General features: G+C 40.8%; 1 protein-coding gene across 1 annotated transcript; it reads right to left on the bottom strand.

Moving 5' to 3' along the window:
• Positions 1–1,050: 1,050 nt before the first annotated feature.
• On the bottom strand, positions 1,051–18,003 carry LOC103007592 (ATP-binding cassette sub-family A member 10-like). Its single transcript, XM_057535200.1, is given in 17 exon segments — positions 1,051–1,347; positions 1,466–1,521; positions 2,437–2,516; positions 4,686–4,834; positions 5,025–5,102; positions 5,105–5,147; positions 5,684–5,799; positions 5,878–5,920; positions 6,182–6,209; positions 6,212–6,359; positions 7,370–7,461; positions 7,842–7,959; positions 8,651–8,738; positions 9,440–9,531; positions 11,179–11,546; positions 11,627–12,137; positions 17,926–18,003. Coding segments are annotated over 17 exon segments (2,187 nt in total). The 3' UTR covers positions 1,051–1,248.
• Between the last annotated feature and the right edge of the window lie 1,418 nt (positions 18,004–19,421).

Here is a 19,421-nt window from a genome sequence, read left to right as displayed (position 1 = left end):
AAGACAAGTGGAAGGTGTTACTTTTCACTGAGCTCCTCGTTTTGACTGACGGTGATAATCCATCACAACTATGAAACAAACCCTCTCCCTGATACCTGTGGAAAGAGTCATTTGTAAGAATCAAGGTAAGGGGCCAAGTCTTACCTTTAAATCAATGCCAAGGTGGAGGTAAAGGAACTGACCACAGAGCAGATAACAAGAGTTCAGCTGATGAGCAAAGTCAGAGTCAAGAATGAGCCTGAGATGAAAAGTTCCTGGGGGGATTGAGAAGCTTAGGATGGACACTGAATTTTTCTATGGGTCAGAGAACAAAGTTAGCAAAACTTCATAGAGCAGCGAGCCAATAGTTGATAGCCGAGCTACTTACCCTAAGACTATAACAAAGAAGACATAGGAGAGGCTCATCACCGCTTTGTTTATAAGAGATAAATGTGCATGTAACCAAGTGTCAGGCAACAGTAAAAAGGTTAAGCAAAAACCACAGTAGTACATCAGAGGAATGCCACGGAGCCGTTACAGAACACAAAAGGGCTGTAATGACAAGGGAAATGTTCATGAACTATTAAGTGAAAAAATGTAAAAAACTACTAGGCTCACTGATGTCAACTTTGAAAAAGTACTCACAAAAAGCACGTTGAATATAGGTCAGCCAAAATATTTACTGTGGTGTTTTACTACAGATTACTGCTATCTTCATCCGTATAATTTCTATATATCCTGAAATTAGCAAAGATTTGTTTTACCATCAGAATACAGAATAATTGTATCTAAAGGTTACACTGTGTAATTTCATCTATCAGCTCATTAGATATTCTGTGACAGTCCATGTCACATTAAGTTGGTCTTTAAGCAAATCATGCTTTAAAAAGATGACATACTTAAAGTTGAGGTTTAAAAAAGCCTACAGTGTTTTATTTGTAAAATGTGCTCGGCGGTCAGTCTTACTGATGATAACAAAAAAACTTGTCTAACATTATGTGATTTTGGAATGAATGTTAAGCACAAAATAGGCCTATATTAGTGATTAATATAATGTCTGGTTACGTTAATTTTGTCTGCTACCTTTTCCTATCTTTGCCTCTTCCCTCCATTCTAAAATTTAAAAAACCACTTAAAACCTTAATCACTATGGGATGTTTAAACTACTGAATGTTTTGTTCATTGCAGTAATAACGAAAGATTTTTCTAGAATTATGGGAACTAAGAATGTAGTAAGACCTAAAATCTAGTATTAGGAGATTCAGGGTCTTAAGGCTCTTCCTGCAGGAGGAGTTTCCATCTAACTCTTTTGTCAACTTCATCATCAAAACTTCCCAGCTATTGCTCTTTGGAGAGTTCTAAGAACACCTAAGCAGGAGAAAATAAATAAGGAAACGAAAATGTCAAGGTGTCTCCGAAAGATGGATGCACCCAGAGGTTCACACAAAGTTTACCTGGATTGATGCTCTCTGGTTTAAAAACTCACCTGTTCCAAAGTAGCCTAAGAGAGGCTGTATTCTTCCAGGTCAAAGGTCCGTTTCACTGCATTTAATGGGACTGACATTAGTGGCTCACAAATTTTTCACCAAAAGTATTCTCAAAGTAGGCAACATAAACAGCAACTTCAAATCCATGAGGTACTTTAAGATATAGGCCAAGTAATTAAATTTTCTTGAAGGATAAATTAGAGTGCTGATACGGATAATCAAAAGATAGCAATGCATTCATGTATAAATGACCTGTAAACTTTCTCGTTAAGGAGGACCTTGTGTCCTATATTTCAGTATTTAGCCTTTTGATTCTCTGCACGTGTATGTTCTGGACTCCAGATCAATTGTTGGGTATTGCTTTAGTCTACATTTATAAAACCACGGAGTATATACTCCACGCTGGTCCCCATTTAATGAATCCCATGCTTCTTACATGTCAAGACCTCATAAGTATCTAGTGTGCGCTCTAGTCAATGCCTCTGGAACTAGTTCAGAAGCCCCTCGTCAATCCTGACTTCTCGTCCCTCTGTATTTTCCATGCAGTTCCAGCACTCATATAAACACATGGATCAATGGGGTAAAAGAGAGTACTGACAGATTGAGGCCATGGTCCACAGTCTTGCTCCTTGAGCCTCTGACTTTGACAAACATGGAGATGCCAGAAGCTCACCTTGGTGTTCTTTGGGCTATCACGCTGATAATTATGCTCCAACAGTATGCAGTGGAAGCAGGACAGAATATTCTGACTTATTTGCTGCTGGGTTTCCTCATTAGCAGAGGGAAAATCAGTTAGAGGAAAGCCAAGTCAAGGGGCACCAATACAGTCCCTTCAAAATTTTTAAGACTATTCCAGTGGAAATTTTCCAAGGTTTGACTGATGATATAATTTTTCTACTTGAAGTTATCTAATATGTATTCCATGTGAAAATAGGCACCATACGTGAAGTCTTAATATGTCTAAACTTACCTGCCTCTAATTTGGAAAAGGCCTGAGATAGAGGGTGAACATTCTCCACAGGTAATTTATATGCCATCACGGAGGAATACCTGGGAGGAGGAGAGAGTGAGGGTTACTGTGCTTTAATGTTACAACATTGGAAAGAACTTGACAGTGAAAATAACCAAAGAATTTTTCAAAAAGTTTCCTTTAGGGACTTCCCTGGTGGTCCAGTGGCTAAGACTCCACGCTCCCGATGCAGGGGGCCCAAGTTCGATCCCCGGTCAGGGAACTAGATCCCACATGCTGCAACTAAGAGTTCGCATGCTGCAACTGAAGATCCCGAATGTCAATATGAAGATCCTGCATGCTGCAACTAAGACCCAGCACAGCCAAATAAATAAAAAAGTTTCCTTTAAATAAAAAGGTAAATAGTTTAAATCTGATAAAGCATGAATCTGAGCCAAAATATTTGTCTTTAGCCATAAAAATTTGATTACAACAAAAATCTGGTTGTCCCAAATTTAATGTTCAAGATAAATTCTTAAAAATAGCTCTGATAATCTTTCTTACTCAGCCTGTGGTATCTTTTTTTTGTGTTATAGTTCTTACTCTCAAAAGCCAATCTTTCTGTGCTCCCTGGGATCTTTTTATCAAATTATTTTCTCTGCATTTAATTTTCAATTTCTTATACAAGAATTAAAACCTGTTGAACTCTCTCCCATTAAAAAAATTCTTTCTTGACCTCTAGCCCTCCCCACTCCAAATAAGCTCATCCAGGATCTCCATGTTGCACAATTCAATGAACATTCTTTGGTCCTTATTTTTTAGACTTCTCAAAAGAATTAAATAAAATTGTACACACCCTCCTTAAAACTCTCTCTCTTCGTCTCTCTCTCTCTCAGAGCTTCTTTCATAATTTTCCTTCTAACTCTCTAGACCAGCTCTGTTAATATGTTAGCTACTAGCTACACATGGCTACTTACATCTAAACTAGCTAAAATAAATAAAATTTAAAATCTGAAGTGCTCAGTAGCCACATGTGGGTATTGGCTGCCACACTGGACAGCACAGATACAGGACATTTCCATCATCACAGAAATTCTCTTGTTCAGGGCTGTTCCAGGCATGCTTTGCACACTTTGGTATTTGTTCTTATGGCTGCTGCTGAGGTGGTGGCAGTTTCCCCCTCAATCCACTCTCAATACTGAGAGTTCCTGGGGTCCATGCGAGACCCTCTCCCCTTTCCATCTCTTCTTGACCTTATCCATTCTCCTAGCTGAATGGGCTTATACCTGTATGTTAAAAATGCCCCACTTTGTTTATTGACAGACCTGATCTCTCAATGACCTTTCCCTTCTCTTCTGAGTGATAGGTCTACATCTTTGTATATTGGCATCTCCATTTGGATATCGCTTTATACATCATGGATATAAGCTTTCTTTCCATCCTACGCACGTAGCGCTCATTCTTGACTTAGATTCTTTACACGTGACGTTTTCTCAAAAGAGTGACTCTTATCCCCATTCTTCGACTGGCCAAACCCTGCTCAGTCTTAAAGTCCTACCTTAATGTCATTTCCTCATTTGCATCTTCATTTGCTTAACACCCTTGCCTCAAAAAGAAAGCAAGCACCATAAGAACCTTGTCTATTTACTGACTACTCTATACACAGTCTCCAGCACATGGTAGGTGCTCGATAAATATTGTTTTCAAAAATGAGTAGAAGTAGTATATAAGAAAACTGTACATCTTTCAATTAAATTCAACCTTATTCTGCTATTCACGTGGATTTGGTTATCCTTACTTGTAACTCATAGCTGACCTCATACAACTTTAAAGGAACCATTGGGAGGATCAAATGATTTATAATCAATTAATTTAGGATAGAGTCAATCTTTCTGAAGCACGCGAGGCTGTTTGAACTCTTGGTGCAATTTTATATTTGATAAAATGCTATAGGCTGATACAGAATTTTCATTGTCTATTTAAAACACCATTAAATTGATGGTTATATTTGTTTGTACTTCCTAACTCTGTCATTCCACCATTTACACACACACACACACACACACACATACTCCATTCACCTATTCTCAGTATGAAACACTCACTGAAAATAACTTTTCAATTGCTGTCTTTCTTCTGTGCTTCCTAGTGACCCCCAAACAACTTTTTCGTAATAAACAAGCAGCTGAGGCTTTCTTCCTGTCCGGACCAGTGTAAGACTAAGCCATGCGTGCTGGAAGGTCCTTATACCTGCCACCCAAGCCAAAAGCATCCCTCTCCTTTCCTGCCGAGCAGCCTGTGGAAAAAGCTTCAGAATCTCTGTGTGGAGAGGCCCCACCTGGGTGAGTTCCTTTACTTTTACTTCTAGTAAATAATCTTTACCAAACTTGCTTTTCAGATGTTGAATGGAACCAATGCAATTAGTCCAGGGAAGAGAAAGAAGAGCTGAAAGAAAAAAATATGTGTCTCTTCATTTCTCCCTCAATCGCAGATGCAGAGGAAGGTGTCTGATCACAGATGAAGGAGCTAAGAAGCACCAACTGTTCACAGCGAACAGACACTCTCTGCGGGAACTTGGGGGTCGAGCGCTGGCTCTGCACGGGCACCCACCTCAGCCCTCCGGATACCATGACGGCCACGCAGTCCCACACGGCCGCGGCCTCGGCCGTGTAGTGGGTGGTCAGGAGGGCGTCCCCCTCTCGGTGTTTTTAACAATGGCCTGAATCACCAGCCTGAAGATGAAGTAAGGGATTGTTTGAAAGTAGTTTGGGAAAAATAGATGAATGGGAATGAAAATGAAGCCTAAACAGAAAATGTTCGATTTGGTTACAAGAAAAAAGAAACCTTTGCTCTAGAGAGAAAGAAGAAAAATTGTACCACATTACATAATTATATCACCACATCAATAGGCTTCACGGAATGAAAAGTAGACGCCTGAAAATTGAGTAAAATAGTGTTTGTTAAAAAAAAAAAAGTTGAAGTACAGAGAAACACCACATTGTAGGATTTTCAATAACTGAAAAGTAAAGCAGAAGAAGAAAGAGGCAGGGGGAAGCGCAGCAAGAGAAAGAAAATTCAATCGAATACATTCAAGAGTCCGTGTGATTCTTGAAATGTCTACTTTTCCTCCCCTGAGGAATTCTGAATACGGTATCAACTTTCACTGAATCGAGTAATAGAGAGCGTGGGCCTCAGAGGTTAACAGAGCAAGAGTAAACACTAAAGGAGCCATCACTGTAGACTTACGCTATTGACTTGGACACTTCACCACACGTGCAGCGGCCCCTCGGGGTCCTTCCCTGTGGATGGCTCGTCCTGAAGCACCACCGCTGGGCTCCCCAGGACGCTCAGCGCGAAGCGCAGCTGCAACGAGAGGAACCGCGTCTGGCACCGACCTGGGGGTGCGTGGAGGACCCCGAGCCCCGCCCTATCTTTGTCTTCACTCCCTCGGAAAGGCCTTGCGGGGAGCTTCAGCTAGCCCTGCCGCTTCAGTGCGTCCACCAACCTGCAGGAAACACTGATGCGTCCCTACCTAAAACACTGTACGTAACCCTAGCATTTTCAATCTGAAAGAGTACACTAAGCCCCATTCACATTGTCCCAAATAATAAATCTTATGATTTGGTTCTTATTCAGATTTTCAACCACTTTATTTGCATGAAAAGTAAAGACATTGTTCATCAGCTCCTTTCCACATTTAATGAGCGAGTGCTATACCCTCCCTTCCTCCAGCTACAAATAGCGTGAAGGAGGCTCCGCTCTGCGCCTTGAAATGCTAAGAGCAGCATCCTCTCGCCCAGTCCTTTCACTGCCGAATACAACTCCCGGTGTTCTTTGACCGTAAGGTGGGGCCACAAGGAGTTCTCCTGGGGACAGCACCCCGAACACCTGACGACATCATCTTCCTGTTGCTTCCGAGGTGTTCTGCTGCCATTGAAAACCACCTATGTCGAACACTGAATGCCAGATTCACATCTGGCTTTCACTCCAATCCTCCTCTTCCTTCTAAAGGAGATAAAAATGGCCATTCAGCTGCAATCTTTTTTGAGCATGCAAAAGATATTTTATAAATTCTTTCATCTGTTTATTCTTCTTATTAAAAAAAAAATCATTTGATGCTGGAGAGGGTGTGGAGAAAAGGGAACCCTCCTGCACTGTTTGTGGGGATGCAAGTTGGTGCAGCCACTGTGGAAAACAGTTTGGAGGTTCCTCAGAAAACTAAAAATAGAACTACCACATGATCCAGCAATCCCACTCCTGGGCGTATATCTGGAGAAAACTCTAATTCAAAAAGATACATGTATCCCAGTGTTCACTGCAGCACTATTTACAATAGCCAGGACATGGAAGCAGCCTAAATGTCCATTGACAGATGAAGGGATAAAGAAGGTGTGGTATATTTATACAAAGGAATATTACTCAGCCATAAAAAGAACGAAATAATGCTATCTGCAGCAACATGGATGGACCTAGAGATTCTCATACTGAGTGCAGTCAGACAGAGAAAGACAAATATCGTATGATACTGCTTATATGTGGAATCTACAAAAAGGCTACAAATGAACTTATCTACAAAATAGAAACAGACTCATAGACACAGAGAACAGACATGTAGATGCCAAGGGGGAGCGGGGCATGGAGCAGGGTGGGCTGGGAGTTTGGGGTTGGTAGATGCAAACTATTACATTTAGGATGGATAAACAACAAGGTCCTACTGGAGAGCACAGGGAACTATATCCAATCTCCTGGGACAAACCATAATGGAGAAGAATATTTAAAAAAGAACGCCTGTATGTGTAAAACTGAGTCACTGCTGTACAGCAGAGACCGGCACAACATTGTACATCAACTATACTTCAGCGAAAGAAAATCATTTGATTGACTGATAGGAACACTGATATCTAAGAGGACATCTCCCCTGGCCATGAGCTTGGCCCCCTCCCATGCCACGTACCACTCCCGCGGTTGGCTTTGTGTCTCCAGTTATCATTTCAATAGATGTACTTTTCCCAGCTCCACTGTGTGCCAGCAAGCCCAACGCTTCACGTGGGGAAAGGTTCCCCATCACTATTTGTACTGTAGAGGTCAACTAACCTAAAATCACTTAGCTCAGGAACGTTTTGAAACAAAATAACATTTCAAACTGCACCTTCGTCATTTTCTAAATTACAACATTAATGGAAAGACTTTGGATTTACACCAGAAGAATTTGGTCTGTCTGGATCCAAAATCGGTTGGTTTTCTTGCCATTTGATTTGAGACAGGATTTGGAAGTAAAAACGTTTCTCTGCTGACATGTCAAGTGGTTTTCTAATCACATGTTAACCAAGATATATGAACAGACTCAAAGAATGGAAAATTATTTCCTTCATAGTCCTAAATAAAGAGAATAAAGAACATTCTAATAGAGGAAACGTTATCTAAACCTTTGTCAACACAGAAGGAAACATTCCAAACGGCTCTTTTCTTCTTTCTTGTTGAAAAGCAACTTTTCTTTTTCTCTTTATATTCCTTGTGTAAACAGCTTGCCATTATTACTGGTTTCTGAAAAACATGAGAAAGCATGATTTTCCTGTTAAATGTCACATATTTTGTGCACTCATGTTTTACCTTTCATTTCCTAGGCTATGAATTTAACCAGATTTTGTGCTAATAGTAATTCAGCCTCTTTTTTCAAATAAAAACACAAGTGTATGTTTACGAACGAGAACTTCTTTGTCAACTCCTTCTAAAAGTAATTCCTAATCAAATATATTCCCTTTTTGTTATGCTAACCTTTCCTTTTACATTAATTCCATGTCTAGCCCATTTCTTATTGATTTTCATACAGTGTAAATTCACTTGTTCTTTTTCATATACTATTTAGAGTTGTTGACATTACAATTTCAATATATTGCAAAATGAAATTGAAACTCTTGAAAAAGATGTGGGATTTTGTTAAAAGTTGATTTAAAAAAATCAGAATTCTTGAATTGTACTGATGAATGAGGATTAAAACCCACAAAGTAATGGAAGAAGAGAAAATTAAAAGAGTGATGACAGGATATGTACTCCAAAAGATAATTATTTGAATATGACCTACACATGGAAGTATTACAGAAACAAAAGCAAATTTTCACACTAAAAACCAACAGTTTATCCACTCTACAGGACAAGCTAACTATCCCATTACTTCATCAGGGGTTGAGTCACTTGTTTTCACCTCATGCAAGCTGGAAGTAGTGAGTCCACTTACAGTTTTCACTCGTTCAGTTTGCACATCTTCATCTTCTTCTTCTGGCTCTTCTGGATTTGGATAATTTTCGCTTCTTCTTGGAGAGATTCTACAGAGAAAATCAAATAACATTAAAATGAAATTCTGTCTGTACAGCAACTACCAAGAGAATGTTGCTTCAATTATTACATCGTTATTGTTTTAAGAGAATACAAATGATTAATTTATTGCCTACAAGATTCCCCTTGGCAGTAATAACCCACTCAAGTAGCCAAGTCCCATGAAATACTCTTTGACCATTTATTCTCTTTAAAACCTTTTATCCCATTGGTCAACCAGCTCTCTAAATTCTCTCAAATACAGACTTATCAGTCTTTTTAGTCTGTTTCCATCCAGATCATCATCACACTACATCATAAATGATCACCATAACTGGCTTCTCTTGTCTTTCCAAAACATTTCACAACAAACTCATTTTTCATTATTGTGTCTTCTACTCAGAGACCTATACTTGCCACAAGCAGGAGAAAAACAAGCTTTGATGCTTAACCACCGCATATACAGTTCACAAGATAAATACGCAACTTGCCTAAAACCAGTAAGATCCAAGACTTAGAAACTATGTTTCACTGCATTCAGTGTAATCCTCATTTTTTTGTTTTTATTTTTGTTTTGTTTTTTCAGAATAACACTGTCCAATGGGCTGAGCCAAGAGCTGGATAGTAAATCCATCCTAATAAAATGGTGTTAAATATACTGCTGTAAACATTAAATATTTAAATTATATTCAGATGTTAATGTTCTCCCAACCTGAAAACTGGATCTTTCCTCATTGTTTCTTTTCCATACTTCATTTCCAGACACCTTATAACAGAAAGGAAACTGATACTCTGAAGGTATGGCTAAAGGCAAAGAAAAAAATAGAATTAGCGTCGTTATGGGACTCAAACTCCATGGGTAATATATGCCTTCTGCCATAGAAGATTTTATCATTTTCTTATAAATATGATACAAATCTTATAAAATACTTCTCACATGGAGATGTTTATTCAAACCAACCCATATATGTGCTGCCTATAAGAGACTCACTTCAGATCTAAAGACACACACAGACTGTAAGTAAGGGGATGGAAAAAGGTATTCCATGCAAATGGAAATGAAAAGAAAGCTGGGGCAGCATTACTTATACCAGACAAAATAGACTTTAAAACAAAGACGGTAATAGGAGACAAAGAAGGACATTACATCATGATAAATGGACTGATCCAATAAGAAGATATGACAATTGTAAATACATATGCACCCAACATAGGAGCACCTCAATACATAAAGTAAATATTAACAGACATAAAAGGAGAAATTGACAGTAATACAATAATAGTGGGGGGGGGGCTTCCCTGGTGGCACAGTGGTTAAGAATCCGCCTGCCAATGCAGGGGACACAGGTTCGAGCCCTGGTCCGGGCAGATCCCACATGCTGTGGAGCAACTAAGCCTGTGCACCACAACTACTGAGCCTGAGTTCTAGAGCTCACGAGCCACAACTACTGAGCCCGAGTGCTACAACTACTGAAGCTCGCATGCCTAGAGCCCGTGCTCTGCAACAAGAGAAGCCACCGCAATGAGAAGCCTGCACACCACAACAAAGAGTGGCCCCCGCTCGCTGCAACTAGGGAAAGCCCGTGCGCAGCAACAAAGACCCAACGCAGCCAAAAATAAATAAAGTAATTAATTTTTAAAAAAATAAAAATAATAGTAGGGGAATTTAATGTCACACTTATATCAATGGACAGATCATCCAGGCAAAAAAGCAATAAGCAAACACTGGTCTTAAATGACATATTAGACCAGAGGGACTTAATAGATATGTGTAAAAAAATCCCATCCCAAAGCAGCAGAATACATTCTTTTCAAGTGCACATGAAACATTCTCAGAATAGAGCTCATGTCAGGCCAAAAAACAAACCTTGGTAAATTTAAGAAAATCGTATCAAGCATCTTTTCCAGCCACAACTCTATGAGACTAGAAATCAACTATGAGAATAAAACTGCGAAAAGCACAAACACGTGGAAGCTAAACAAAATGCTACTAAACAACCAATGGGTCACTGAAGAAATCAAAGAGAAGATGAAAAAATACCTGGAGAAAATCAAAATAACGAAAACAAGAACACAACGATCCAAAATATATGGGACACAGCAAAACCAGTTCTAGGAGGTAAGGTGATAGGGATACAAGCTTACCTAAGGGAACAAGAAAACTCTCAAATAAAAAACTTAGTCGTACACCAAAAGGAGCCACAGAAAGCACAAACAAAACCCAAAATTAGTAGAAGGAGACAAATGATAAAGATCAGAGTAGACATAAATGAAATAGAGACTGCTAAAAATAGAAAAAGATCAGTGAGAGTAAGAGCTGGTTCTTAGAACAGACAGATGAAATTGAGAACTCTCTAGCCAGACTCACGAAGAAAACGTGAGAGTTCACAGCGGCAGAGCATGAGCATGCGGAGCTGCCCTGCCGCACACACGCATCACAAGCGCATCTACCTGGGGAGCGACTCTCACGGAAAACCACCTGGAAACCGGAAGAGGAGCTCGCGTACAACCAGAGCTGCAGGGAGGACGTCCACAGAGCGGAGCGGGACCGAGGGCAGGCGTAGGGTCGGCACCTCCGCCCCGGAGGGCGAGGTATGCGGAGAAGCTTCGCACCGGGGCCCGGGGCCCGGGGCCCGGGGGGGCGAGCGGGGCAAGGCCCAGGCGGGGGTCCTCCGCAGAGGAGACAGGCCCCTCGGCTGCTGGGGGAACCGCAGGCACGGACGGAGGCGCGGGGACGCCTGACTCCGCTCCACAGGGCGGGCCCGCGCACACCGGGGCCGAGGGAGCTTCCCGCCGCCAGCCGCCGCCTCCCCGCCGCCCTCAGTCCCGCGGCCCCCGGCGCTCCACACCCCAGCTCGGCCAGCCGGGCCCTCGGCCCGCCCCGCGGCTGCCGGCGCACAGCCAGCCGGGCGCCCGGGCGGCGCAGCAGCGCGCACTCCGGCGGGCAGGCGCGGACCCGGCAGCCGCAGCCCAGGGACGCCCCGGGCCCAGCCGCTCCACGGCCCAGCCTGGCCCCGGACCGGGGTGCGGGGTGCGGGGTGCGGGGGGAGGACGCAGCCTCGGGCCGCCTCCGAGCAGCGCCGCGGCCCCTCAGCCCTCCGCGAGCGCGGGAGCCTCACCGGCCGCGGCGGGCCCGGCTCCGGGGCAGGGGGCGCGCCGAAGGGGAGCGGGGCCCGCCTGAGCCCACCCTCAGGCCTGCAGCCGCCGCGGCCGCGGACAGACCCCTCCCCGGGCAGCGGGGCAAGAGCCGCCGAGCAGAGAGGAGGTCCCGCCTCACGTCCTGCACCGGCAGAGCGCCCGACTCCAAGCACAGCCCGCGCGACGGTGGCAGAGGCCCCGACACCCCAGGAAGACGTGGCTCGTGTCCGAAGCGAAAACAGCCCTCGCACTAGAGGCGCCGGGCACGCGGCCTACACGGGGACGCTCCCACGGCGAAACAGCCCTTCAGGACCCCAACAGGCCAGGGTCTCCTCTAAATTCATAGAGACACAGGAAGGCGGAGGAGCTACTCCCAATCAAAAGAGCAAGAGAAGTCGCCTGAAAGAACACATGATGAAACGGAGCTCCCCAGTCTGCCAGACCCTGGGTTCGAGAAGGTGGTAATAAAAATGCTAACTGGATTAAGAAAGATTCTCTATAGAAACAGAAACCTCTGTAACCAGGAACTACAAACTATAAGGATGACGCAATCAAAAAATAGATAATTCAATTTCTGAGACAAAAAGCAATCTAGAAGCAATGAATAGCCAACTAAATGACACAGAGAAAGAATCAATGATCTGGAAGATAGAATAATGGAAATCACACAATCATGAACAGCAAGGAGTTTGTCTGTTGTGTTAGCCAGAGTTTTACATTTTAACGAATATCTGTCCCAATCAAACAACTGTATAACTTTAGCATTTATTAATGGTCAGTAAAAAATGACGACATATGGAACGTCTTTGCATATATTGACAGAATAGGAAGAACACACATTCAATATACAAACACCACAAACACGTGAAAGAATGCTCAACATCATTAATCATTAGAGAAATGCAAATCAAAACTACAATGAGATATCATCTCACACTGGTCAGAATGGCCATCATCAAAAAATCTAGAAACAATAAATGCTGGAGAGGGTGTGGAGAAAAGGGAACCCTCTTGCACTGTTGGTGGGAACGTAAATTGATACAGCCACTATGGAGAACAGTATGGAGGTTCCTTAAAAAACTAAAAATAGAGCTACCATACAACCCAGCAATCCCAGTATTGGGCATATACCCTGAGAAAACCATAATTCAAAAAGAGTCATGTACCAAAATGTTCATTGCAGCTCTGAAATAGCCAGGACATGGAAGCAACCTAAGTGTCCATCGACAGATGAATGGATAAAGAAGATGTGGCACATATATACAATGGAATATTACTCAGCCATAAAAAGGAATGAAATTGAGTTATTTGTAGTGAGGTGGATGGACCTAGAGTCTGTCATACAGAGTGAAGTAAGTCAGAAAGAGAAAAACAAATACAGTATGCTAACACATATATACGGAATCTAAGGGGAAAAAAAAAAAAGGTCATGAAGAACCTAGTGGTAAGACGGGAATAAAGACACAGACCTACTAGAGAATGGACTTGAGGACACGGGGAGGGGGAAGGGTAAGCTGTGACAAAGTGAGAGAGTGGCATGAACATATATACACTACCAAATGTAAAATAGATAGCTAGTGGGAAGCAACCGCATAGCACAGGGAGATCAGCTCGGTGCTTTGTGACCACCTAGAGGGGTGGGATAGGGAGGGTGGGAGGGAGGGAGACGCAAAAGGGAAGAGATATGGGAACATATGTATATGTATAACTGATTCACTTTGTTATAAAGCAGAAACTAACACACCATTGTAAAGCAATTATACTCCAATAAAGATGTTTAAAAAAATTATCAAACATATAAGGTAACAATCCACAGTAACTGTGAATCAGGAAGGGGAAAAACAACAGATTAAAACTATTTGAAGACTTTAGATATTAGAATTGTCAAATAACAAATATTATTTTCAATTAAATGTATAAGTAAATTAAATGTGGAATTAAAGAACACAAGCTAGTAACAAAAGGCTGTGAGGAACAGGTCGGCATATTTGAAACAGAACCAAATAGAGCTTTGGAAAACAAAATCAAGGTTTTTAAAATCAGCCAAAGATTAAAGATAATTTAGACACAGCTGAATGGCTTTTGGTCATAAAGCCATTATTAGAATAAATAGGATCACTATGTAAAGTTTCCAGACTTAAACACACCCAATAACACAGTCTCAAAATATATAAAGCAAAATTAATTAAAGGGTGAAACTGACAATTCTACCTTTATATTGGGATGTATGAGGAAAAAAAAACCCAATTAGGTCAAGGACTAATTCCAATGGTGAAGGAGACATTACCTTGTGACATTTAACCATTGTATCACAACTGCCAATAACATTGGCTCAAAATGATACGATTGGGAATACAGGGATGAGGCTTAGAAGGTAAGAAGCAGCTTAATAGCCTTTAGGATGTCTACTGCCATACTCAATTCTCCAACGGGTTGTATCTGTGACATTTCTATCCACACTAAATCCAACCTTCGAATAGTACCCACAATGACCAGCCAGTGTGACTCTAATAGCCTTAAAGAAGTAAGACCTTGGTCTCTTGACCCTAATCCCTCCAACCTGTCCCCATAACATACAGGAGAAAGGAAAGTCCAGAAGAAAGAGTAAAAGGGTAGAACTTGCTCCCCTTCTCACCGTTCGTGCTCAAACTAAGGCCATGCCTGAAGTGGAGCTGGAGAGAGAGAGTTTCATTGTTTATGAGATTAAAGTTACGTTTTGGACTTGACTGGACTTTTTTTAGTGCTTAAAGCAAATCTTAAGTAACAAAACGAGACTAGTTTAACATCCGAAATGGTCAGAAAGCTGTGGTAATCTGCTCAAGATGTCAACAAAGCTTGGAGAAGGGGATACAGCAGACTGTGCCTAAAGTAATAAATAATTTATTTCTTAATAAAACGTTTCCATGTTTATTTGTTTGCTTATGTTATTAGTCAATGTGGCCACCTATCACGATTTTTTTTAAATAAAGAGAATTATTCAGGAGGAAACCTCACTGAGTTGAGAAGCTTGGGCTCAGGTCTAATCCTTTTAAGTTTTTCCCACTCTGTAAAAATGAGGGAATTGATCCAAACGATCTAGTCTTTCAGCTAGGACATGTCAGGATTCCTACAGGTATTTTGCCTCTTTCCAAAGAAACAGAAGTGTAAAACAGAAACCTCAAAGAACAGATGGAAAATAGGAAAAAGAAAATGAACAAAAACCTGAAACCATGAACACAGTCCAACAATAACAGAAGTGCAAAAGAAGTAGTTCCATTCTTTTCTAGGTAAAGTATTTACACTTAACTTTGCATTTTTAGGAAGGAACTTTAAGAAAATTTAATATAAGTATGCATTTGTGTACACACCCAGATACTTAAAATAAGAAAGCCAAGAGACCAAAAGCCATTATTTTTTCTCCCCGTGGGAAAGAGAAATGAAATCACATATGTGAGGAGCATAAGACAAGCTGCACAGCCAGCTATGCAAACCACCTGAAAACAATAGGATTAACAGCAAGATTAGAGACAGTGGGTCATGTATGGGGCGGGGCAAGGAGAGAATCATGTCATAAAGCTGTCAAAGGCAATTTTCTTGCATATGCCTTGTGTTAAGGACAAAATGTTAATGAAAATGAACTTTTATTATTATATTTGGCCTGGAGGGAAAATTATCACTTACCAGAGCAAACATGAGTCCTAATGAAACTGTGAATTCAGAAAACATGAAGCAGTAAATTAAACGTATCAAAAGAAGAATCCCGAAATAAAATGGAATGTCTCCCAGAGCCTGTCCACACCAGTACACTGAAGGAGAGAGGCCTGAAATGCATAACTGAGACTGAGCTTTTTGCTGATAAAGAAACAGAAGGGATACAGAAGAGGTTGAAATCTTGGGCAGAAAAGGTATTTTGTTTCCATGAAAATATCAATTTTTAGTAAATTTTAGAAACAGTAGCTGTAGCAGCAGCTACTTTTTTTTAGTCTATGTTATTTTATATAGTGAATCCGACCTTCAGTAATTTTCTAGCCTGGGTTTAGGAAGCAGGCCACAGGACAACTAAGACACTAATTCTGTCCCAAAGAAAATAGTGTCTCTGTGACCAGAAAATAGCATCCTGCAAAGAATCTAATGTCCAATATGGGAAGGTATGGCCATTGGCTTAATAGGAAAAGTCTGACCTGTTTGTAAAACTGATTTACCCTTTGGCGCAGGTAGATTAAAATGACTATATCATAAGTTTTTAAAACCCAATTTACAAAAGCATAGTTAAAGTTTGGAAATGTGGGGCTTCCCTGGTGGCGCAGTGGTTGAGAATCTGCCTGCCAATGCAGGGGACACGGGTTCGGGCCCTGGTCTGGGAAGATCCCACATGCCGCGGAGCAACTGGGCCCGTGAGCCACAACTACTGAGCCTGAGCGTCTGGAGCCTGTGCTCCGCAACAAGAGAGGCCGCGATAGTGAGAGGCCCGCGCACCGCGATGAAGAGTGGCCCCCACTCGCCGCAACTGGAGAAAGCCCTCGCACAGAAACGAAGACCCAACACAGCCAAAAAAATAAAAATAATAAATAAATAAAAAATAAAAAAATTAAAAAAAAAAGTTTGGAAATGTGATATATCTTATACTTCATACTAAAAAATACAAATTCCCTTTGGAATTGTGAAATAACTACACACAGTCAAAAAGTAGCACATTTTCATCTCAAGTTGATTTAGTATGATTGCCTTTAAAGCCAAGGTTAACTGTTTGCAGATGACATGATACTATACATAGAAAATCCTAAAGATGCCACCAGAAAACTACTAGAGCTAATCAATGAATTTGGTAAAGTAGCAGGATACAAAATTAATGCACATTTCTAATATGGAGGCGGTGAAGTAACAACCCTATAGTACTATGTTTGAATTGTGTCAGTGTGAATTCATAAGACATCTTTAATGTGTGTGTGTTATTCTATATATAAAATTTAGAATACACAGTTAGTCTCTGTCTGTCTGCTGAGAAGCCTAGAAACAATGACCAATCTCACAGCAAAGAATATTTCATTCACACAATGGTCTTGAAATATTTTCCAACTATAAGAAGCTGGGGCATCTTGTCACACAAAATAGCAAGGAACCTATCAAAATAAAACAAAAGAAACAAACAAAAAAACTCAGAAACCAACCTGAAGCAGCTCCCTTTGGCCAAAGATGGAACAACTGGAGTTTCAATAAGAATAATCACAGTGGATTGAAACCTAATGTTTAAAACTTGTTCATCTTTCTTTCAAGGATTTTAGGGAAACAGTTAATTATCTTAAAAACTAGTATAGGGAAAAATGGAGCAAAAAATTTGTTTTTAACCCTTGTTTTACCATTTATTTTTTCCCTATTCCACCCTCTTTTAAAAAAAATTAGCCCCAATAGGAGCTAATCTTAATTCATGTATATTCAAACCAAATTCTCTCAGTTGTTAAGATTCATAGAACTGAAAGTACTAGAATTTCATATGACAAATGTACAGTTGGAAAGGGATTGCTATAAATAATTTTCATGATCTATTCACAATGTTTTATATAAGAAATTACTCTCATGATTCTTTGGGAGTACTGCATTCTTTGGGTTAAATATATTATAGCAAAATTTATGCCTGATCAGGAAGAATGTGGAAGAAGGTAAAACATATAAGAATTTTATAAGGAATATATCACGGGACTTCCCTGGTGGTGCAGTGGATAAGAATCCGCCTGCCAATGCAGCGGACACGGGTTCGAGCCCTGGTCTGGGAAGATCCCACATGCCGCGGAGCAACTAAGCCCGTGCGCCACAACTACTGAGCCTGCGCTCTAGAGCCCGCGAGCCACAACTACTGAGCCCACGCGCTACAACTACTGAAGCCCACGCGCCTAGAGCCTGTGCTCTGCAACAAGAGAAGCCACCGTAATGAGAAGCCCATGCACCACAACAAAGAGTAGCCCCCGCTTGCTGCAACTAGAGAAAGCCTGCGCGCAGCAATGAAGACCCAACACAACAATCAATCTATATATATACACACACACACACACACACACACAAAAGAAAGAAACAGATCAGTTTTACCTTAATACCTAGGATGCCTGCATCTGGTAATGGGGTTCTTGTGTAAGTTAAATTGTCAAAGCCACACTTTTTATGCATATTGCTTATTTTTAAAAATCTCTATTTCTTGTCTTTGAAGAGAAAGAGGGGTAAAGAGCATATTTACGCAAACAGCCTCCCCAGTAACTAATGCAATATTAACTGAATTTTTAAAATCTCTAGCCAGTGCAAACCCTGCTACCTTGGACAGTTCTGCATCAGGAACACTTTCTGCTGCTAACTGATACACGCATCACATTTTCTTTCTCTTCAACTCAGGGAAGCATAAGCACAATCCTTACTTATTTTCCACTGCTATTAAAATCTAATACAGGGACTTCCCTGGCGGTCCAGTGGTTAAGACTCCACGCCTCCACTGCAGGGGGCACGGGTTCGATCCCTGGTCAGGGAACTAAGATCCCACGTGCCACGTGGTGCAGCCAAAATAAACAAATAAATAAATAAATATTTTAAAAATGAAATAAAATCTTAAACAAGTGAGGTCATTAAATTGAACGCATGCAAAAACAACTCATGAATGCATCTCATTTCTTTATAACCCAATGAGTTTCCCAATGTATTAATGTGTAATACACAGGTAACTTACCAGAAGGCTGACTCTGGGAGACCCATCACTGTCCTCTTAAATTTTTTTTCATTCCTTTGTAATGTTTAATGATGTGTACAAAAGGGGAGAAATAAACTACACACATAAAAATAAACCATTCATTTACAGTTTCTTCCTTAGAAATGAAAGGGGGTGTCCTCATATTTATTCCAATGACTGATGTCAACTCTTCCATCACAGAATGATTTGTTGTGACCTAAACTGGGATGTTAACAAACAAATGCGTTATGTTAACTATAGAAGAAATACAGAAGAAAACCATATTTTGTTTCTTTCCATTTTCATATAGAAGCATTTACATATTTCTATCAGCTTTTTAAAAATATGGTGAGATTTATAAAAAGGAATGAAATGGTGACATTTGCAGAGATGTGGATGGACCTAGAGATAGTCATACACAGTGAAGTAAGTCAGAAAGAGAAAAACAAATATCATATAATATTGCTTACATGTGGAATCTAGAAAAATGGTACAGATGAACTTATTTGCAAAGCAGAAATAGAGTCACAGATGTAGAGAACAAACTTATGGTTACCAAGCGGGGAAGGAGAGGTGGGACAAATTGGGAGGTTGGGATTGAAATATATCCACTACTATATGTAAAATAGATAACTAACGAGAACCTACTGTATAGCACAGGGAGCTCTACTCAGTGCTCTGTGGTGACCTAAATGGGAAGGAAATCCAAAAAAGAGGGGATATATGTATACATATAGCTGATTCACTTTGCTGTATAGCAGAAAGTAACACAACATTGTAAAGTAACTAGACTCCAATAAAAAATTAATTTAAAATGTTTAAAAAAATATTTTAAATATGGTGTGTTAGATAGATAGATAGATGATAGATA

The sequence above is a fragment of the Balaenoptera acutorostrata genome, chromosome 20, assembly GCF_949987535.1.
Source record: "Balaenoptera acutorostrata chromosome 20, mBalAcu1.1, whole genome shotgun sequence".
In the NCBI taxonomy this organism is placed as follows: Eukaryota; Metazoa; Chordata; class Mammalia; order Artiodactyla; family Balaenopteridae; genus Balaenoptera; species Balaenoptera acutorostrata.
Note: the sequence above shows the minus strand (reverse complement) of the source record. Positions and strands in the feature narration are given on the sequence as shown.